General features: G+C 40.6%; 1 protein-coding gene across 2 annotated transcripts in view; it reads left to right on the top strand.

Moving 5' to 3' along the window:
* tbc1d22a (TBC1 domain family, member 22a) overlaps positions 1-17,567 on the top strand; it is a 127,554-nt gene that overhangs the window by 96,406 nt on the left and 13,581 nt on the right. For both annotated transcript variants that reach the window (XM_037121987.1, XM_037121986.1), the window contains exon 13: positions 5,400-5,495. In XM_037121987.1, the coding sequence (XP_036977882.1) occupies positions 5,400-5,495 (96 nt within the window). The remainder of the gene's footprint in view (positions 1-5,399; positions 5,496-17,567) is intronic.

The following is a 17,567-nucleotide window of genomic DNA, read 5'->3' on the forward strand; positions in this document are numbered from 1 at the left end:
TAGCTCGCTCACAAATTTGTGCCAAAGTCAATTATCAGACTACACAAGAGATACATGCTCTCTTGAATATGAATAAAACACTTACCTGCCAGCTCAATAACAGGAAGATTGAGTCACCGTCCCGGGGGAAGCGGCCCTCCTCGCACCTCCTGTCTCTCTGTCTTCTATCCGTGGTAATGTTTGGCCCCGTGGTCACCGCGAACAATAAGACAGGCCCCTGAAGACCAGACCCCGATCATCCACACACAGGCTGTCTTCCAAAGAATGCACACACTTGCACATAGAATCCTCCTCTTTGTCGGTCTCAGCATGAAACTAACATAAGCTGCGCCATGGTAGCGTTAATGGAGAAGTTTATGTGTTGCGATTGATCGTTTTCAGTTATCTTATTACAGTTCTTCTGCTAATGAACTTAATTTTCACATACAGTACATACTGTATATTAATGTATGCATTTACCCACTCATTACAGACACCTTTACAGGCTTTTGTTTCAAAATTTAGCATACACAGAAAGGGAGAGGTGGAACGACACAGCAGGGATCTGTAATGGACTGAATCCATGGCAAGGTGGGAATTCTAATTTTATTATTTTTTGTTGCTTTTTCCCCCTCTGATTAACCTCCGTGCTTGGCAATTTAAAATGTAGCCTAAAGCAAGACATCACAGATGCAGAAACGGTGCTGAAGAAATTTAAATGTTGGTCATTTTTTCCCCCTCCATACTCCATCCTTCTTCTGTTTTTTTAATTATTTTTTTTAAATGGTTTGCATCAAGACCTGACTTTTGCCGTACTGTCATCAGCCCTCTATGCCTTATAGTCTTAAAATGTATCCTGCAGTCACAAACTTCTCCCCTGCTATCCCAGCTCGTAGGTGTGAATTACCCAAGGGGAATACTTTTACAGCTTGTAACAGTTAATGTCAAATTTCACAAATCACTGCCACAGTCGGGCTCAGACATGTAAAACATGAAGAGAGCTTTAAAAGCACAACCGGAGCATCGGCGCTCATCGTGTTTTATCTGTGTAATTGTTGCGTCTGCCTGTTCATCATTTTACATCGCTCCCCCCGCTCTATCACCTTTTCACCTTGTCTGGAGTCAGGTCGTCAGGCTATCGAGTTAGTCCCACGTCAGGCGGCATTTGTTTTTGAGGGATGAGACTAGTCAGACAGCCAGCACAGCAGTTTACAGACACTGTGACATTGCAAAACTGCCCCTCAATCTGTATTCTACATTCCCTTTCCCCCCTTTGTTTACCTTTAGCCTCATACCCTCTCCGTCTCACAGGCACTCCCCCTTCTGTTCCTTCCACCCCCGTCGCCTCCTCTCCCCGTACCCCTATCACCCTTTTTCTCCCTTTGTTCCCTCCCACCTCCTCCCCTGCTTCCTCCATTCTCTGATCAGCAGTGCTTGTCAGTCAGTCTCGCTTGTCTCAACCAATATGGCTGCCCTGACACAGGGGGTGGGGGGATGGAGGGTCGGGCATAACAATGGAGGTGGAGAAGAGGTAGAGACAAGTTTGATGGAGTCACCTTGGCTCCCATGCCAAACTTTATTTGGGAAATCATAATGACGAGAAAGCCTTCAGCTGAAGCAGCAGCAGTGGTTGGTAGGGCAGGAGGAAGTCACACGGAGAGAAATGGGCTGAGAAGTGGAGCTAAGAGATGTTGGTGTTGATGTTTCACACTGTAACATTTACTTCCACCAAGAGAAGATTAAATTTTGTACACTGCAGTGTGAAAATGTATATAAAATGGAGCAGTTATTGCCACCATTATTAATTGCGTGCCTTAAATTTTTCATGTGTTTACTGTGAGTTAAATATGGTCCTAGAGCCAAAGTCCTTCTAGGTAACTCATCTTTGCAATGCCCCTGGACATCACCGAGACCAGGCCCATATCTAAATGAATGAGGAGAGAGCTGTAACTTAATTTCCAGTGTTCACTGGGAAAGAAAAACTGCATGTATAGAATCAACAGTCCACCTTTCCCACAGGTTATACCTTTACTAAGCGTACCCATCGTTTCACAACACCTTCTTTTACAGCTCAATCCAGGGGGAAGTGACCTAACGGCCTCAGCTTATCCCACCAGAGCACTTTAACAAATATGAATTTAATGTCAAATGTTTGAATAACCTCACCTTTCTTAGTATTCCTGTGCGTTAGATATCCTCTTTATCCATAGTCCATCTGAAGCCTCACCAAATTGGTTGACAACTGGCTGTTAGCAGATGGAGACATTTAGCTTGCTGTGTTAACTCTCAGTTTTAAGGCAAATAAGCTTGTGTCCCAAAATATCACACTGTTCTTGTTTAAAATTCCGTTTTTTCCGGACAACATATTCTTGGTGGCATCCAAACACTCTTTGAGCATTTTAAACTGACAATAGATTCAGCCATTCCTTAATTGCTTTTTATTATGCTATTGATCCAGAGATACATCACAAATCCATCTGGCCTAAAATGACTGAATCAGTCCAAAATCCAAAGATGTTCCATTTGTGATGATTAAATGGCAAAAGTAGCTTAATGAAGGACTTTTTTTGGAGGACTTACATTGAATCAGTTGTGATTGTCATTTGATTAGACATCTGAATGGTTCGGCCCTAAAATGTCATCTTTGATTAATGCATTGAAGGCCTTCCCGGTCAAGTAAAGACAAAATGTTAAAGATTTTTATTTTCATTGAGCTTTCTAATCTCACTACACACTGTTCCCTTTATAGACTTCCATGACGTTATTACAGCGATGTGTACTTTGACTGGCACCACAAAAAGGAAGCATTTTATTCATTTTACCATTTCTCCGTCTCCCTGCCACTTAAAAAACATCAAAGTGAGCAGCAGAGCAAGTCATATACTGTAAACTGTTATTAGTTAGGCTGCCATTCCTGCTGCACCTGATGGAGGCAGAAGATTTCAAGGCAGGGTGAGGCCACTGTCGTGACAAATCAAAATATCAAGATCACTTGTTAACAGAATTTGTTTTTGATCAGGATGAATCACTTTGTTGTTTGTGGATGACTCCTTGCAGCCATATTAATGAGAAAGAGAGCGAAGAGCGGTTGATGGGCAATTGTTGAATGAGACTGAAGGAGGTGATATATTGTGAGAGAAGAGGATAGATGGATGGGGGTCTGGGTTTTAGAGTTTCACATTCCCTCGGAGTTCATTGGTGCCATCAACCATGAACTCACACACACTCACAGGGGGAAAAAAAACCCTCATAAAAGAAAGGAAATTAAAACTGCAAATCTTTAGGGACTGATAAACATTGTGCTCCCATATGCCACTCTTACAATGTGTGTGTGTGTGTGTGTATTTATGAGAGAGAGAGACCGTGTGTTTGCCTACTTCAGTTGTTTGGATTGGAGCTGCAAGGTTAGACCAACAAGCCAATCACCTGCCAGTTTACAACTCACATCACGCTACGCTTCGCTGTTCACAAACACCCCTGTTTTTTTTGTTGATGTTTTTTTTCCTCCCTCACCACACTCCGTAATCTCTCTTCTATTACTCACGATCTCACACGCACATACACACACGCACACACTCTCTCTCAGTTGGGAAATTCTGAACATTGGTTTAGCTAAGTGGGAGGTAAAGTAAGAGGAAACCCAAACAGCAGACAAACAAAAAAGGCGTGGGGAGGGCCAATCTGTCTACAAAAGAGCAGGCAAAAAATGCAGTAACACCCAGTGTATTTGTTGACTATTTTCATAGAACACCATGTGTGCTGTTTTAAATCTGTCCACTCACTATTCTTCTGTTCATCCCTCCCTTCGTTTCTAGAGGGAAATTCAATTATCACAGCAGAAAAGGCAGTTTCTGTTCATTCCTGCAGAGTTATGGCTCGCTGCTGTACACAAATGAGCATGGTGGTTAAAGAGCAGCCCCTTGCACTTGGTTAGTCAGACAAAGTGGAAATGAGTAATGCTGCACCCTCTAATTGAAATCCTGTAAATGAGCAGAAAGATGTGATAAACATGGCTGAATTACTAGAAACGCGTGTCACTTTGGATTAAGGAGCAGGTGCGTGTGAGTCTGTTCCCAACATGTCTTCATACTTTGATGGAGGCCTATTATTCTTTCTCATTGTTTTCCTTTCCCTTCGAGTTTTTATATATGTTCTGGTATTTGTAATCAATATTGAGTCAAAAAGGTCAAAATCCGCACTCACAGAAGCACTTCTCCTGAAATGCCTCACCAATAGTTGCAACTTTGTGACATCACACTACAACACCATTTCACACTTGTGCATAATTTATGCATAATGGCTAGTTTGGCACGTTGATGTAGAACAGCTATTCTGTTGTTGTTAGCAATGCTTGGTCAGGCACGTGTGAGCTGACCAATCAGTGGAGACTGAGTATTCGGGAATGGGATGACTGTAAAGGGATAGGAGCTACAAACAGAGCGTTTCAGAAGGACGGGGGAATGTGGCGCTGCAACACTGGACAGTATGAGAGACCTGATGTCTTTTTTTGAGCAATAAAGCATATAAATCTCTTCTACTGGTAACCAGAGATACAATTAAGAACCTGAGAGTGTCCATAATATGTCATCTTTCATGTCGCATTGCTTCTTTACCACCATGTAGTATCAATGAAGACACATCAGAGGGCACTCTTGCAGAATAATTACTAAATGTATGCTCTCACTTAGAGTTGTGAGCATGTACTAGCATCTCTTCTACTCAATCATGTTGGGTAATGCACATGAAGAAGAGACAATTTTTTAGCTAAATTAACATACAGTCTGTGTGATAGTAAACCCCAAGACACGCATCCCAAATTGCATTCAGAAAAACTCACACATTAAGATACACTTTAGATATTCTATCCTGCCTGCACGGGGGCATATACTCCCATTTCACTTGCATTTAAAGGCCTTGGTAATTATCCTCGCTGTGATAGGGCTCTGGAGAAAAAAAATGAATAGAACAAGGAACATTTCATCCTTTGTCTTTCCTGTCTTTAATTCCCTTGCTCTTTGCCGAGTCATAGAAGAAGTGAGCTGCCAAACATAACGAGGGACTGGAATAAAAGAAATTTTAAAAAGTGGTGCAAAGAAGAAGGGATTTGTAGCTTTCTTCATCTTTGTCGCTCCTGCAAATGTACATTTTTTGGTTGTGACAGAAAAATGTTTTATATTCCACTTTTCCCCCCGTCTCCCTTTTCCGTATGACACCGCATGAAAATGCATCAGAATCTCTGTTTAAATGAAGCTATGAGCTACTCTGTATGTACTGACATGCTTTCCTTACATCCTTTAGCTTCTATTTGAATAATCTACCACGGCTGTGATGGAGGTTTCATTTATTTTATGACTGTGAAATGTTAAACTTGTTGTAAATCAGCCCCTGTCATTTCTCTCGCTCTCTCTCTCTCTCACTAGGCTGAACCAGAGGGCTTCTCGCATTTCCACCTCTACGTGTGCGCCGCCTTCCTGGTGAGGTGGAGGAAAGAGATTCTCGAGGAGAGGGATTTTCAGGTAATGTGCGCACAAGACACAGGGGGCACCATAAAGCCTCCTACTTATGAGCGAGCTGCACAAGGCTGGCATGCGTGCATCCATACATAAAGAAACACACACGGCATGTTTCCATACCCAGCTGGTGACGCTAACGGTGATATACCGTACATAGCTTTACATCAAGGTAAATTAAGCTCAGATGGTCCCGGCCGTGCGCAAGAGAACATCTGAACACTCCAGCAGACTGCAGTCGGAGAGCTGTTCATGGCCTGCATCCCTCTCCATTACCTCCCTGGTCATTAACTGTGAGGTTCAAAAGTCGTTGTGAGTGCATTAGTAGATGACAGTAGACAGCTGCCAGAAGGTGACTTTGGTTGCCAGCTCACTGGGGGACCTGGCTTCTTAACAGTAGCAACACAGTCTAATATGATCACATACAAACATCAGCACTGCTCTTTGGCTGCTCTCTAGTTTGTTTTGTTTTTTTCTGTGCAAAGTCCTCCAGTTCTCGCGTGTGCTTTTTCTCCATGTTGTTTAACATTTTCTAAACTTCCCTGTTGTTTTTGCATATAATTTCTTCAGCTATCTTCATCATCGTTTCGGTTTGCATCCTGTGTGCCTTTCTTTGATATTTTGAGTCTTTTTCACATCTACCTTCTTTTCATTACTTGAAACAGCAGAATATAGCCACAACAAAAAGGAAAAAAAACAATGTGAGGAAAATAGAAATGCCAGATATTAGTCATTAGTGCAAAAAGACCTGCTGTACTGGTGTCCGTCAGCTGAGTCTGGTTGATATGATTGGAACAACAAATTGGTGCAGGAGGAGCGCTAGTTTGGTTTTAGCAACTTGTGGCCCAGCAGAACAGAATGAACAGCTAATGGAGCTAAAAACACAGCAGGACTGACAGTTTCAGTTCAGAGGAACATGTAGCGCTAAACAGTGAACTGCAGATTAGTATATCAACACAACAAGTTTACTTTAAGTTTTACTTCTTTCAGTTTTAACGGTGGATGGCAAACCAGCCTACAGGTGAATTTTGCCACCTATTGGACAGGAGTGTAGCAGTTGATTGGAAAAGTCAGAGCTCAGTTCTCCCTATTATTCCTGTAACTGTTACGATGATTATGTGTTGTCCATATCTGAATGTAATATCATGTTTTCCACTACTTAGTAATGATGCAAATCCCCTTCTGTCTTCATCATACCTGTTGCAATCTATATTTTGCTGTCTGTGAACTGTGTGGTTACCTGTATTACATTTACACAAATGCAGGCACACATCCCTCCCAACTCCATATAGTTTTACTTACTGGCTGGCTTGCCACCCAACCTACAATGTTGTGTGCCAAGGGCAAAGTATCCATCCTCATGAAGATTAGAGGAAAAGAGTGGGCATATAGGGAGGTAGTTACAGGGAAGGAATGAGCAGTTGGAGAAGTAAGAACAGATTAGAGCAGTGAAGATTTTAATATTTTGAGCCCATTAATGGTCTGGTACACTTTTGTGTCATACTTCTTCGCCATTATTCTAAATCGCCAATTTTATACTAGCAGTGTTACAGTTGAGTAATTAAAGCCGACAGAGGGCTGCAGTTTGCACACGCTCGAGGCTTCAAGGCTGTAACTACCTCTCAAAATGGATGCAGCACTAAGAAATGTTTTCAGAGGTGGATGTTGATAACACCAGATATGAGAACTAAAGGGGAATTTCTTTCATCTTGATTATTTTAAACGCAGTAGCTCTGGTTTGAAAACAAACCTGCAAGTGTTGAGTAAAAAAAACACAGTTAGATAAAGTGACTATTCATGTCCTGCCGCCTGATAAAAAAGCTTTTCTGAAGTGGAGTGTAAATTCGTCAAACATGTCATGACAAGTCTCCCACTCAGTTTAAGCAGAGGAAGATAATTACTTTGAATAACACCTGAGATCACAGTAGAAGTCATTGAGTCACTGTTGTCAATTAACAAGTTTTTATTTATTACAAACTCTGCAGAGTTACCATTATTTCTCACTTGAACGAGAAATAACTTCTCTATCATTCAGACAACTTGCACAGTTTTACTCCAGTTCTTTTCTGGCCTTACATTGTAGAAAAGAGAGTAAAAGAACATACAATTACAACTAACACAAGGGGATCACTCTATCTTTATGTCACTCCCACCATGTGATAAATTAGAAAAAAAAAGTCTTCAAAAGTGTCAGAGGGTTACAGATCTCAAGAACATGCCTTTAGATGGAGCCAGTTGATTAAAGCTGATTCGCCCACTGAGTGAGACAGTGGAGGCTGTCAGTGTGAAGATGAGACATGAACTCACTCATCTGTTCTTACTTTCATACTCTACTTTCCCTTTTTCCCCTCACTTAGGTTTAAACTCAAGTATGATTCTGCTTTCTCTTCAGATTGAATTTATGATGGTTATAGTTTTTTTTAATGGATTTCTGCAGCATTTTGAGCCATGTTCAGAAAACCCTTGCTAGCGTTTGTCTAGTCACAGTGTGTCCACTCTTGCGTGGAAAAATGGAAATATTCATTATTTGAACAAGACCGGGCCGGCATACTGAGAGCAGATAGAAGCTCCAGGGGAGTCAACAATGGCGGACGTCAAAATCATAATGACTTCCAGGAGCTCTTTGACACCATCATCTTTAAGAGTGCTATGTCAGCTTAGGTTTTTTTTTTTGATGGTCAGAACGTTTGCACCCACAAGCATGAAAGAGGATGGTAACTAAACACACACTACTTTGAAAAAAAATCTCTGTAGCTGTAATTTCCGCCTCTCTGCTTCTCAGCCATGCAAGCAGCATGGGTCTATGAATGGCAGTGCCAGTCCATCTGTCAGTTTACCACTTCTATCCAGACCAAAGCATCTCCAAACTAATGGCTGTCTTGCCATTACCATGACATTTTGTATGGTTGAGGACTAAAAGTGCCATAAATAAGTAGATAAATAAACCATTAGATAATTAATTAAATGTCATTAATTCATTAAAATTGGAATTAAATACATGCATGTGTTATTAAATGTTTCATTGATTCATCAAAATACCAATTCATTTCATGTAAAAAAACATATATAATTATTTCACTATTTAATTAAGTATTTCATGGTCCTGTGTTGCAGTGCTTCATGGATTTATTGTATCTGTCTCTTTTAAATCAAGACTAACAACATTTCTTTGTGCCACTGCTTTTAACTGAAGCAATTCAATTATTTGAAATGCATTGTGACTTTTTTATTCTAGTCTTGTTTCTTTTAAAGCTTAATGAATTAATGACACATTTAATAACACATACATGCATTTAATTCCAATTTGAATTAATTAATGACACTTAAATGAATTATTTGAATTATTTGGTGTATTTATTTATTTAATTATAGCCCCTAATGGATGAATCTAAATTACCTTGTTGATTTTGTACTTTTTCATCTTGCGCCCCATGAGTTTTACATTTGTGGTATTGAATGTAATGTCTCGACAAGTTTTTCATGGACTGCCTTGTAATTTTGATAGACAATCATGGTCCCTAGAGAAAGAATCTTGTGTACTCTGATTTAAACTCTCAACTCACTATTTAGTGGATTGGAATTGCGTTAGGATAAGGATAAGGATATCAACTGGTCTGATCTCTCATCTAGGACAAACCATCAGGTCAAAGTCACATATCGAGTGAAAATTGTACTTGATGGATTGGCGTAACATTCATGGTCCCAAGAAAGTTAACTCTTTTGACTGTGGTGTTTATATCCATCTAGTGGCATGATTAGGACAAAAATGTTACTCTATTTAGCTGTAGTATGTGTAATTAAAAAATGGTAGCATGCAAACACGCAAAACCAATATGCTGAGCTTTCCATTATACTTGCTTGACATCAGCCTGTTATCACTTACTGTGAGCATGCCATCAGGGTGGTAGATTTTTGCATCTTGTTTTGCATTACTTCTCTGTCTCAGTTCATAGATTAAAAGAAAAGAAAGAAAGAGTCCACTTTGGCTTTCTCCAACATGCACTCAGGCAAACCTCCGTAGACAGACCAAACTTTCCCTGCAGCAGTGGTTCATGACTCCAAACTAAATAAAGAGGTAGTCTTAAGCTAAATAAATAAACACATTACACAGTGGGAATAGTATATACCCCTCACGGAAAGAAAGAAACTTCACAAAATCACCACTTCATCTGTGTCGTACCTGCTGGTGGATATATTCAAGATCATGGTATTAATTCAATCAGTACAACAATAGTAAAGGTGCACGCTTTTTTTTTTTTGTCACTCACAGGAGTGTGGTCTCCTCCATGGCCCACCTAAAAGCCTTTCACTCACAGATAGAGACACAAACGCATACATGCTCATAAATAGATAGAGCCAAATGTCATCCTGGCATTTTCTCCTGCCCAGTATACAGCAAATGAGCTCCTATTGCCTATTTGTTTATGTCTTAATGGAAGTCTGTTGTCTGTACATAATGGAACACAGATGCTTCATACAGTACAGTACCTATTTATGTATATTCATTCAGATAGCAAACTATGATATTGTGATGTGTGCTAAGTCAAACTTTGTAAAAGTTTGTTTGAATTTCAATGTGCATGTACTTGCACATTTTGAAGGTCTTTGAGAGGAAATTGTTCATTTTCGCATACTGATCAACCAAATACAATACAGTTTGCTAAGTACTTTTCTTTTTTAACAGATTAGTGTCAGTGAGGGAAGAGAAAAAGTGAAGATTTCTTCTCTTCTCAGCTTTAGTGGTTTAATTCCAAGAGATCTCTGCCTCAGATCCGCTGAGCCTAAGAGTTCAAACGTTGGCCTGCCAGGTTCTTAAAGGGCCGTTAAACAGCTCTTATCTCCGCACACTTTACCCAGCAACCCTCACGGCATCCCTCTCCTCTCATCTGCCTTGCTTTATATTTCTGTCTTTCTTTGCATTTTTGTCGCTCCGTTTTGTTCTCAATTACCAATTCCCAGTTGCCGTTTTGCCAGTTTATTTCTCTGCTGTTCCGTTTCATCTTTTGTTTTGTTCTACTGTGTCCTACTACTATGTCCATCTGTCTCTTTTCTCCACTTACTCTTTCTCTTCCTTTTCCGCCCTCCCTCCCTTTATTCCCTACACTTGGCACTACATTGGCATCATGGGTAGAGGATGGTAAAGCGTTTGAGTCAGTCAGCCCAGAGAGGAATGGAACGTCTCAGGAACGATTGGATAGATGAGCAAGTTTTTGTCCATGGTGTGCCACATCCCAACATCTTATTAATGGCTTACCACAATATTTTGCTGAGAGATCAGTTTAGATGTGTGGCGAATGTCAAGTCGCAGCCACATTGAATGCCACAACCCAACATTTCCCAGAGAAGAATTTGCATTGTAACTAGATGATAAATGTTATCCAATCCACTTGCCAGTCTTTTTAATGTTGTGGCTGATCAGTATATATTGGAACACAAGTGAAATCACCCTAGCCTTTGCAGCCTAGAACATGCATGCACACAAACAACACACGCTTCCAGCAATACAGTAAAGGTTTCCAACCTGTTCCCATCAATTTTTTCATTATTAAAATCAATCTTAAGTGCAATTTACTTAAGCCTGCAGGCTAAGTAGACCTGCAGCAGCTAGTTAGCACGATGCAACATCACCAGCTTGCTGTTTCCTGTAAATGACTGTTATGATTGAATTTCCTTTGCCATGTTAGGAACCTGTGTGCTCATGAAATACAATCATTTCTTTGATGTATTACCTCATCATAGATTTCACCGCTTTTCAAAGCCGTGGAAGAATCACATTGAGCATTTTCTCACAAAAGCAAATGTGGGAGAGGGAAAAACAAGTTGTTCTTTTGTGGCAGTTTTATTTAACACGCAGCTCCTCTAAATCTGCTCAGGCACTGCAGTGGCAGTCCCTCACTGTATTAAGCGTGAGCTAATTGTGTTTAATGTAAAATGTCGAAAGCAGGGCACAGCAGTGTATGACAAACTGATGGCGAGTTACATGCTTGGGGTCCTAAGAGGGAACACGAATGATTGATTCACTTTAATGGTTTTAATTAAAATATGCATGCAAAAAGTAATTTAAAAAGGATAACTCATGCATTGTTATCAAACTTAGTAAGAGGAGTAACTGTGAATCTCCTCTCCTGGTTGTGGGATTGGTTGAGCTGCTAAATGGCAAGCAAAAGGAGGATGACGCTCCCCAAGCAATCTGCCTTCCACCGTTCCACCTCAGCTAGCACACTACTGCTAACCGCAGGCCTGGCCTGCATGGATAAGTTAGCGCGTGCACACACACGCATTTTCACACATTTTCTCTGTCACTCAAAGACACAACAGCATAAACATCCACACTGACAATTCTCCCTCACACCGCACCATATTATTCACACATTCATATTCACCTGTCATACACATTTATTTTAGACACACCAACAGAGCGCACAGCAGTGGGCAAGGTGGGAGACATTATGCAGGTATGTACTGTTTTTAGTCAGGCCAGCACAGTCAGCGCCATTTCCCATTAGTCTGCCTCCAGACACCAACAGGGCCACTGCAGAGCAGCGCCGAAATGACTATGAAAAACATCTGCACTCGGGCCTCCTAGCCTGCATATGTGGAGCTGCTTGATTGCGGAGCTCTAACTCGACCTGAAAATTTCCAAATGGTACCGGTCTGCATTTGAAAACCCAGAAGTTCAGGTGTAGCAAATAACAAAGTTTTTCATGTTTTGAAATTGAGTAATAACCTCAACTCAGCAGCCGGAAATTTCGGTAGATGAGGGTTCTTGTCAGGTTTCGGTACAAATGTCAAGTGAATCATGGCTGCTTTTGCAATTTTGCCATTTTGCAATATGTTTGTAAAAATAACACTCTCATAAACGACTACTTCACGTGGTGCGCTTCATTTTATTCATACTGTCACAACTACAGTTTTTTTTCTGGTGCTTTAGCAGGGATGTTTCTCTGCCTGTACAAACTACATTTTGCTTTAAAAATCTATTCAAACAAGGCCAGTGCAATTTTCACAAATTATTCAGAGCAGTTGCCAGTCAAACTTCTCTTGATAGAACCCAATCCAGAGTTCTGAAAAGGCGCAAACACAATGTGTAGACCCTGACACTTAAAAACCTCTATTGACATCTATTTTTTGTGGTTTATTATGCATCAGATTACCTTTACATAAAATATGTAAGACCCAACTCTACAAACCTGTTTCATAGTCTGTTTTCCTCGCAAACATGTTACCTACACTTGCATCATTACAATTAAGAGGCAGATTGGGGACAAACATTAGTCCTTGCACTTAATAAAAGTTGATTAAACAAACAGCTGGGTGCTCAATTATGCGTCAGTACCCCATTAATGCCTTAATCTGAATGATTTCCTGTAGCACTAAATGTTTAATTTCCTCTACCATATGCAATGTTTTATTTTCTCAATCAGATATTTAGAATCAAAATGTCCCAGAAGAAAAAAGCTTGGATCAACTAGTTAGAGCTAGCTAACTATAGCTGGTTTAAAACATATACTTCTTTGTATTTTTCATGTTTAAGAATATTAGGTTTTATGTCCAAGGTCGACAAACTCGCAAGGACATGCTCACGCTATTATTCATTCACGAAAGCATTATTTGTCAGCATGGATTTCATGGCCATCAGTGGAACCTCTTGATCCAGGCCATCTAATAGCACGTCCCTGAGATTTCATTAGCAAGCGTCACTGAATGGCCCCCCTCACGAGGTTCCCCATCGTGATCCTTAATGTGAGTCCAAGCGTTTAGTTCTGTGTAAATGGAATCTCACTGTTACTTCAGTTTTTCCCGGAGACATGCAGGGGAGCTGTAGTGAGGAAGGAAAAAGTGAGGGGTGGAAGAGTGAAAGAGGGAGACAAAGGTTTGTTTTCACTTTAATTAATGGTGTGTGAAAAACTGTGGACCTTTGTAAATGTCAGTGTCTGTCCTCAGATCAGTTATGTGTGGAGAACGCCTTGGGTTAGGCTGCCTTGGCAATAAAGGAGAGGGGGTGGATGAGGGGGCTCCAGAGGAACCGGTCTGTTCTGGAAATGTCAGCACTATTTCAATCACAGTGACTGGGAACACAACTTTGTTTAGGATTTTTTTTAATTGTAGAAAAGATGGAAACATTGTATGATGATAGGAGAGTTTTCTGTTTCCCCTTAGCCGGTTAGCTCGAGTTCGAGTTAGGGGAAAGAAAACCTGTTAAACAGACACTTAGGTAGTGATTTAAGTTCAGATTTGTGTTCTGGAAATGTATGCAAATAGCGACATATTAAATTTGATAGCTTAATTTCTATATCTAAACATGAAATATCCCAAACTTGGATATAATGTTTATGTTAGTTATCAACTGCGGGAGTTTCATTGAGTTAATATTCATTGAAATGTTTAACCTATTCATAATTCTTTGTCTTAAAATGTATTGAATTTTACAATATACATATCCATATACATACTTTCCTGGTGATAGCTATTAGTCATGCCTTCAGTATTGTTTAATTTCCCTCCGTTGATTGGTCCTTTTCAACAGTTACAGCTTTGGTAACTCCCTGCGGCCCTCGGCTCTCCCGGTAGGATGCAAACCCTACAGCGACAGCTGACTTTAATCTGGTTTCAGTCAGAGCAGCGTTCCCTGATGGCAGGTGTATGTTATTTACCCACAAGCATGATTTTGTATGTGAGTACTTAACTTTGAACACAGCAAGAGTCCCCATGTTCTCATAATTAACTCTTTTTTTTTGTCTCCTGGATTTCTGTTTGTTGAAAGATCAAATAACACACTGCATTTCAAAAAAGCTGCAATTTCTTTAGTGTGTGAAGACTTTTTATATCCTCCGTGAATGAATGATAAATGAATGCTGCTTTGTTTTGCCCATCTGTTTCCTGTTAAAACAATTATAGACAATTAACTAACTTCCAGAATAAGTGTCGTTTTGATTGGGTAAGCTCTGAACTCTACCATCTGTCTGTTTCTATTGCTGTTCTTTGGGAGGATGTAGCTGCAGATCATGTCCACCTGTCTTTACTACATCAATGCCACTGTCTTGCATATTGACAGGAGACAAAGAGATGTAGTTATTGTATTTTCCCTTCCATTTTGAGTTCACCTCAACCATTATCCTAACAAAGCCATTATTTTTGCTCAGTGACCCATTTCACGAGAATGTCTTTAGTTTTCAGTTTTTTTGTTTTGTTTTGTTTTTTGCTGGTAGAAAACAAAATGTATCCGGTCTGATTATCAAAACAAAGTGTCTCTCTGTCAGGATGCCAGGACAAATGCTTGGAAATTGGAACTCTCACGATTTAATCAGGACATCTGGTCACTCTTGATGTTTTATTTTGCCGACACAATGGCTGCAAAGTATTGTAAATAATGTAGTTCATAGGGCCCTCTACTGGAAACATCACTTTTTCTCTGTCTTTACTGCAATGCATTTTTCATTTTATTATTTCATACACTGAAAAGGATTTAATCTGGAGTTTGTCCCTCCATGTGGAGGCTCTGATGAGCTTCTTCACTGCATGTGTGCGCATGACCAACAGCAAGTCAAGATCACCACCTTGCAATTTCTAGCAAAGAGCCGGATCCCTCCTCTAATTAATTCCGCTGTTTTCACCCATTTATCATGACAAGACCTCCTCATTTCCCCCCCACCCCCTCTAACTTTTCTTCCCAAACTTGGCCTTTATTGAGCACACCCTCTCAGGGCGTTTGCAGCCTCTCTGATGGATGGCACTGTAGTCAATAGTGTAGAAAGGGAGACAAGGCCACCCCTGGTAAACAACTTTTAATAATCACCTCGTTGATTGAGTGCCGTGCCTGATGTGGCATATGAATCTATTTGTGCCAAAACAATAGGCGAAGAGGGAAAAAAAATGAGAGGAAAGAAGAGAAATTAATTTGGTGGAAGTAATTATGTAGCCCTCCACCCCATCCTGCCTTTTATTCTGTGACATCCGTTTTTCACTGATCTCCCTCCAACTACGCGCTCTCCAACACTGACAGCTGAAGTTTGCTTGAAAGCTAACTTGCGTGGGTGAGTACGCTGAATTATTGTGGTGCTCGTTTTTGATGACCAAAGCTGCTCGGACAGCCTGTAGCGATCAGTCATGGTATGGCATTGAGTAGACATAAAGTTAGTGAGTGTGTGTGTGTGCGTGTGTGTTCACAGTAAAAGTGTGCGTGAATGCGGTTGTGTATTAGCTGCCGCTGTTCGGTTGATCAGTGCATGCAGGTTTTCCAAGGGTCTCTGTTTGGCATTTATCAGCTCAAAAACAATCGCCTGTGGGATGATTAACTCGAGTGTCATTACCAACATTATCATTGGCTGAGGTTCAGCCACAATAAAGAGGCAAACAGAGATAGGAAAAGTCAGTTTTATGACTTTTTCCCCCAACGATAACTGAGTAACGGGAGCTGCTCTGTCAGCCCATAAGCCGACTGCATGCCAACTCAGTTAAGACACAAAAATGCCACATAAACAGCGATATCGACCCGCTTGTAAGGAATAAACAGACTGCTGCAGAAGGAGGAGAAGAGGGAGGAATAGATTTTTCCAACGAAAAAAAAAAGACAAGGAGATTTGTGGAACTGTCTGGGTCATGAGCTGAGACATAAAAAGTGAATTTTAAATCTAGATGCTCTTTTATGTGTTTGAAGTGAGAGCTGGGGCGTTTTCTGCTCCTGGGGTTTGCAGGGATCACGAACCCTTGATGATGGGCATTAACCTCTCTGAACTAGGCAGTGGGTGATGGCTAGAGTTAAACCGCCAGTCCCTCATAGTATTTAGCGTGTCAGAGGTCAGAGGGACCCCTGCATAGCACAGTGGCCATTGCCAATTTTTGTTAACATGGTATTTAACAATCATATATACAGTATACAACTTTTGGATTGGTTTTGTTTGTTCGAAACAGTGTGAAAATCCACACGTTTGGCAGATCCTGGTGGTAATGGTCGAAGCAGAAGGGGCAAAGGGTTAGATATCGACTGCTCTTGAACTTTAAAGTTGTACATGTTGAAAAGTTGAACTTCTCAAGCCGAGTGAAATATCACTTTAAATGCTTCGATTCACAGAGGAAGCTCAGACAACTGTTTTAGTACTTACTGGCTACATTCTGTCCCGAGGTTATGATCCTGTCATTGAGGAGGCATTGACTGGTACAGTGTGTGTTCAAGTTGAAGTCTGTTGACTGTGAGCGTGTGGAGAGTTAGTTCCTTCCCTCATAGATGGGTATCTATTTACTATTTTGTTTTCGAGCTTTAAATAAACCATTAAACCACTTCTTACGATGAGGTGTCAGCAGGGTTTTAAGTATTCGAATGATAACCTCAACACTAACGCCCACATTTGTGGTTTCATGAGTACTGAAAGCTTTCAGCCAATCTGTCATCACTCTCTCAGGCTTTAGTCTTGTTCACACTCCCACAGTATTTAAATCACCAAAGGTTGTGCCCACATCCTACATGTCTCCTTATCTTTTTACTTTTATTAAGGACGTTACAAGACTTCATGAATTAGTTTGGTTTGCACAATATTTGACAGACAATAAGCACATTTGGAATACATGATTGTTAAACAGGAAAACTGCTCAGATTTATGTACGCATTCATCTTTGTTTGTCCTCCAGTGCTTTTCAGGGCTACATTAAATTCCAATAGTGCCAAAACAGTACGGTAAATAAACTTATCCACTTTCTTGCAGAGTTAGGAGAGAAGATCAATACCATCCTCATTTATATGCGCTAAAGGCAAAGCTACAGCTAGGAGCCTAGCTTAGCTGAACATAAAGACTAGAACACAAACAAAATAAAAACAAACACTGAACTTTTGAAACAATTGATCCCTCCTAAGACCTGCACATTTTCACTCTGCTGTCTAATAACAGTTGAGCAAGTTTGGAACCTGGATGAACCTCAGCCAACTTTCCTGTTGACCATATATGTGCTAGCTTCACCTCGGCCTTAGAGAAGATGTTGTGTTTATTGTGTTTCCAAAACTGTGGGGTAACTTTTTTCTAAGAGCGGATTAGAACTGGGATCAAGCTAGAGCTTCACATTTTTACGTGGTCCAACTAGTAGCTG

The sequence above is a fragment of the Acanthopagrus latus genome, chromosome 14 (assembly GCF_904848185.1).
Source record: "Acanthopagrus latus isolate v.2019 chromosome 14, fAcaLat1.1, whole genome shotgun sequence".
Lineage (NCBI taxonomy): Eukaryota > Metazoa > Chordata > Actinopteri > Spariformes > Sparidae > Acanthopagrus > Acanthopagrus latus.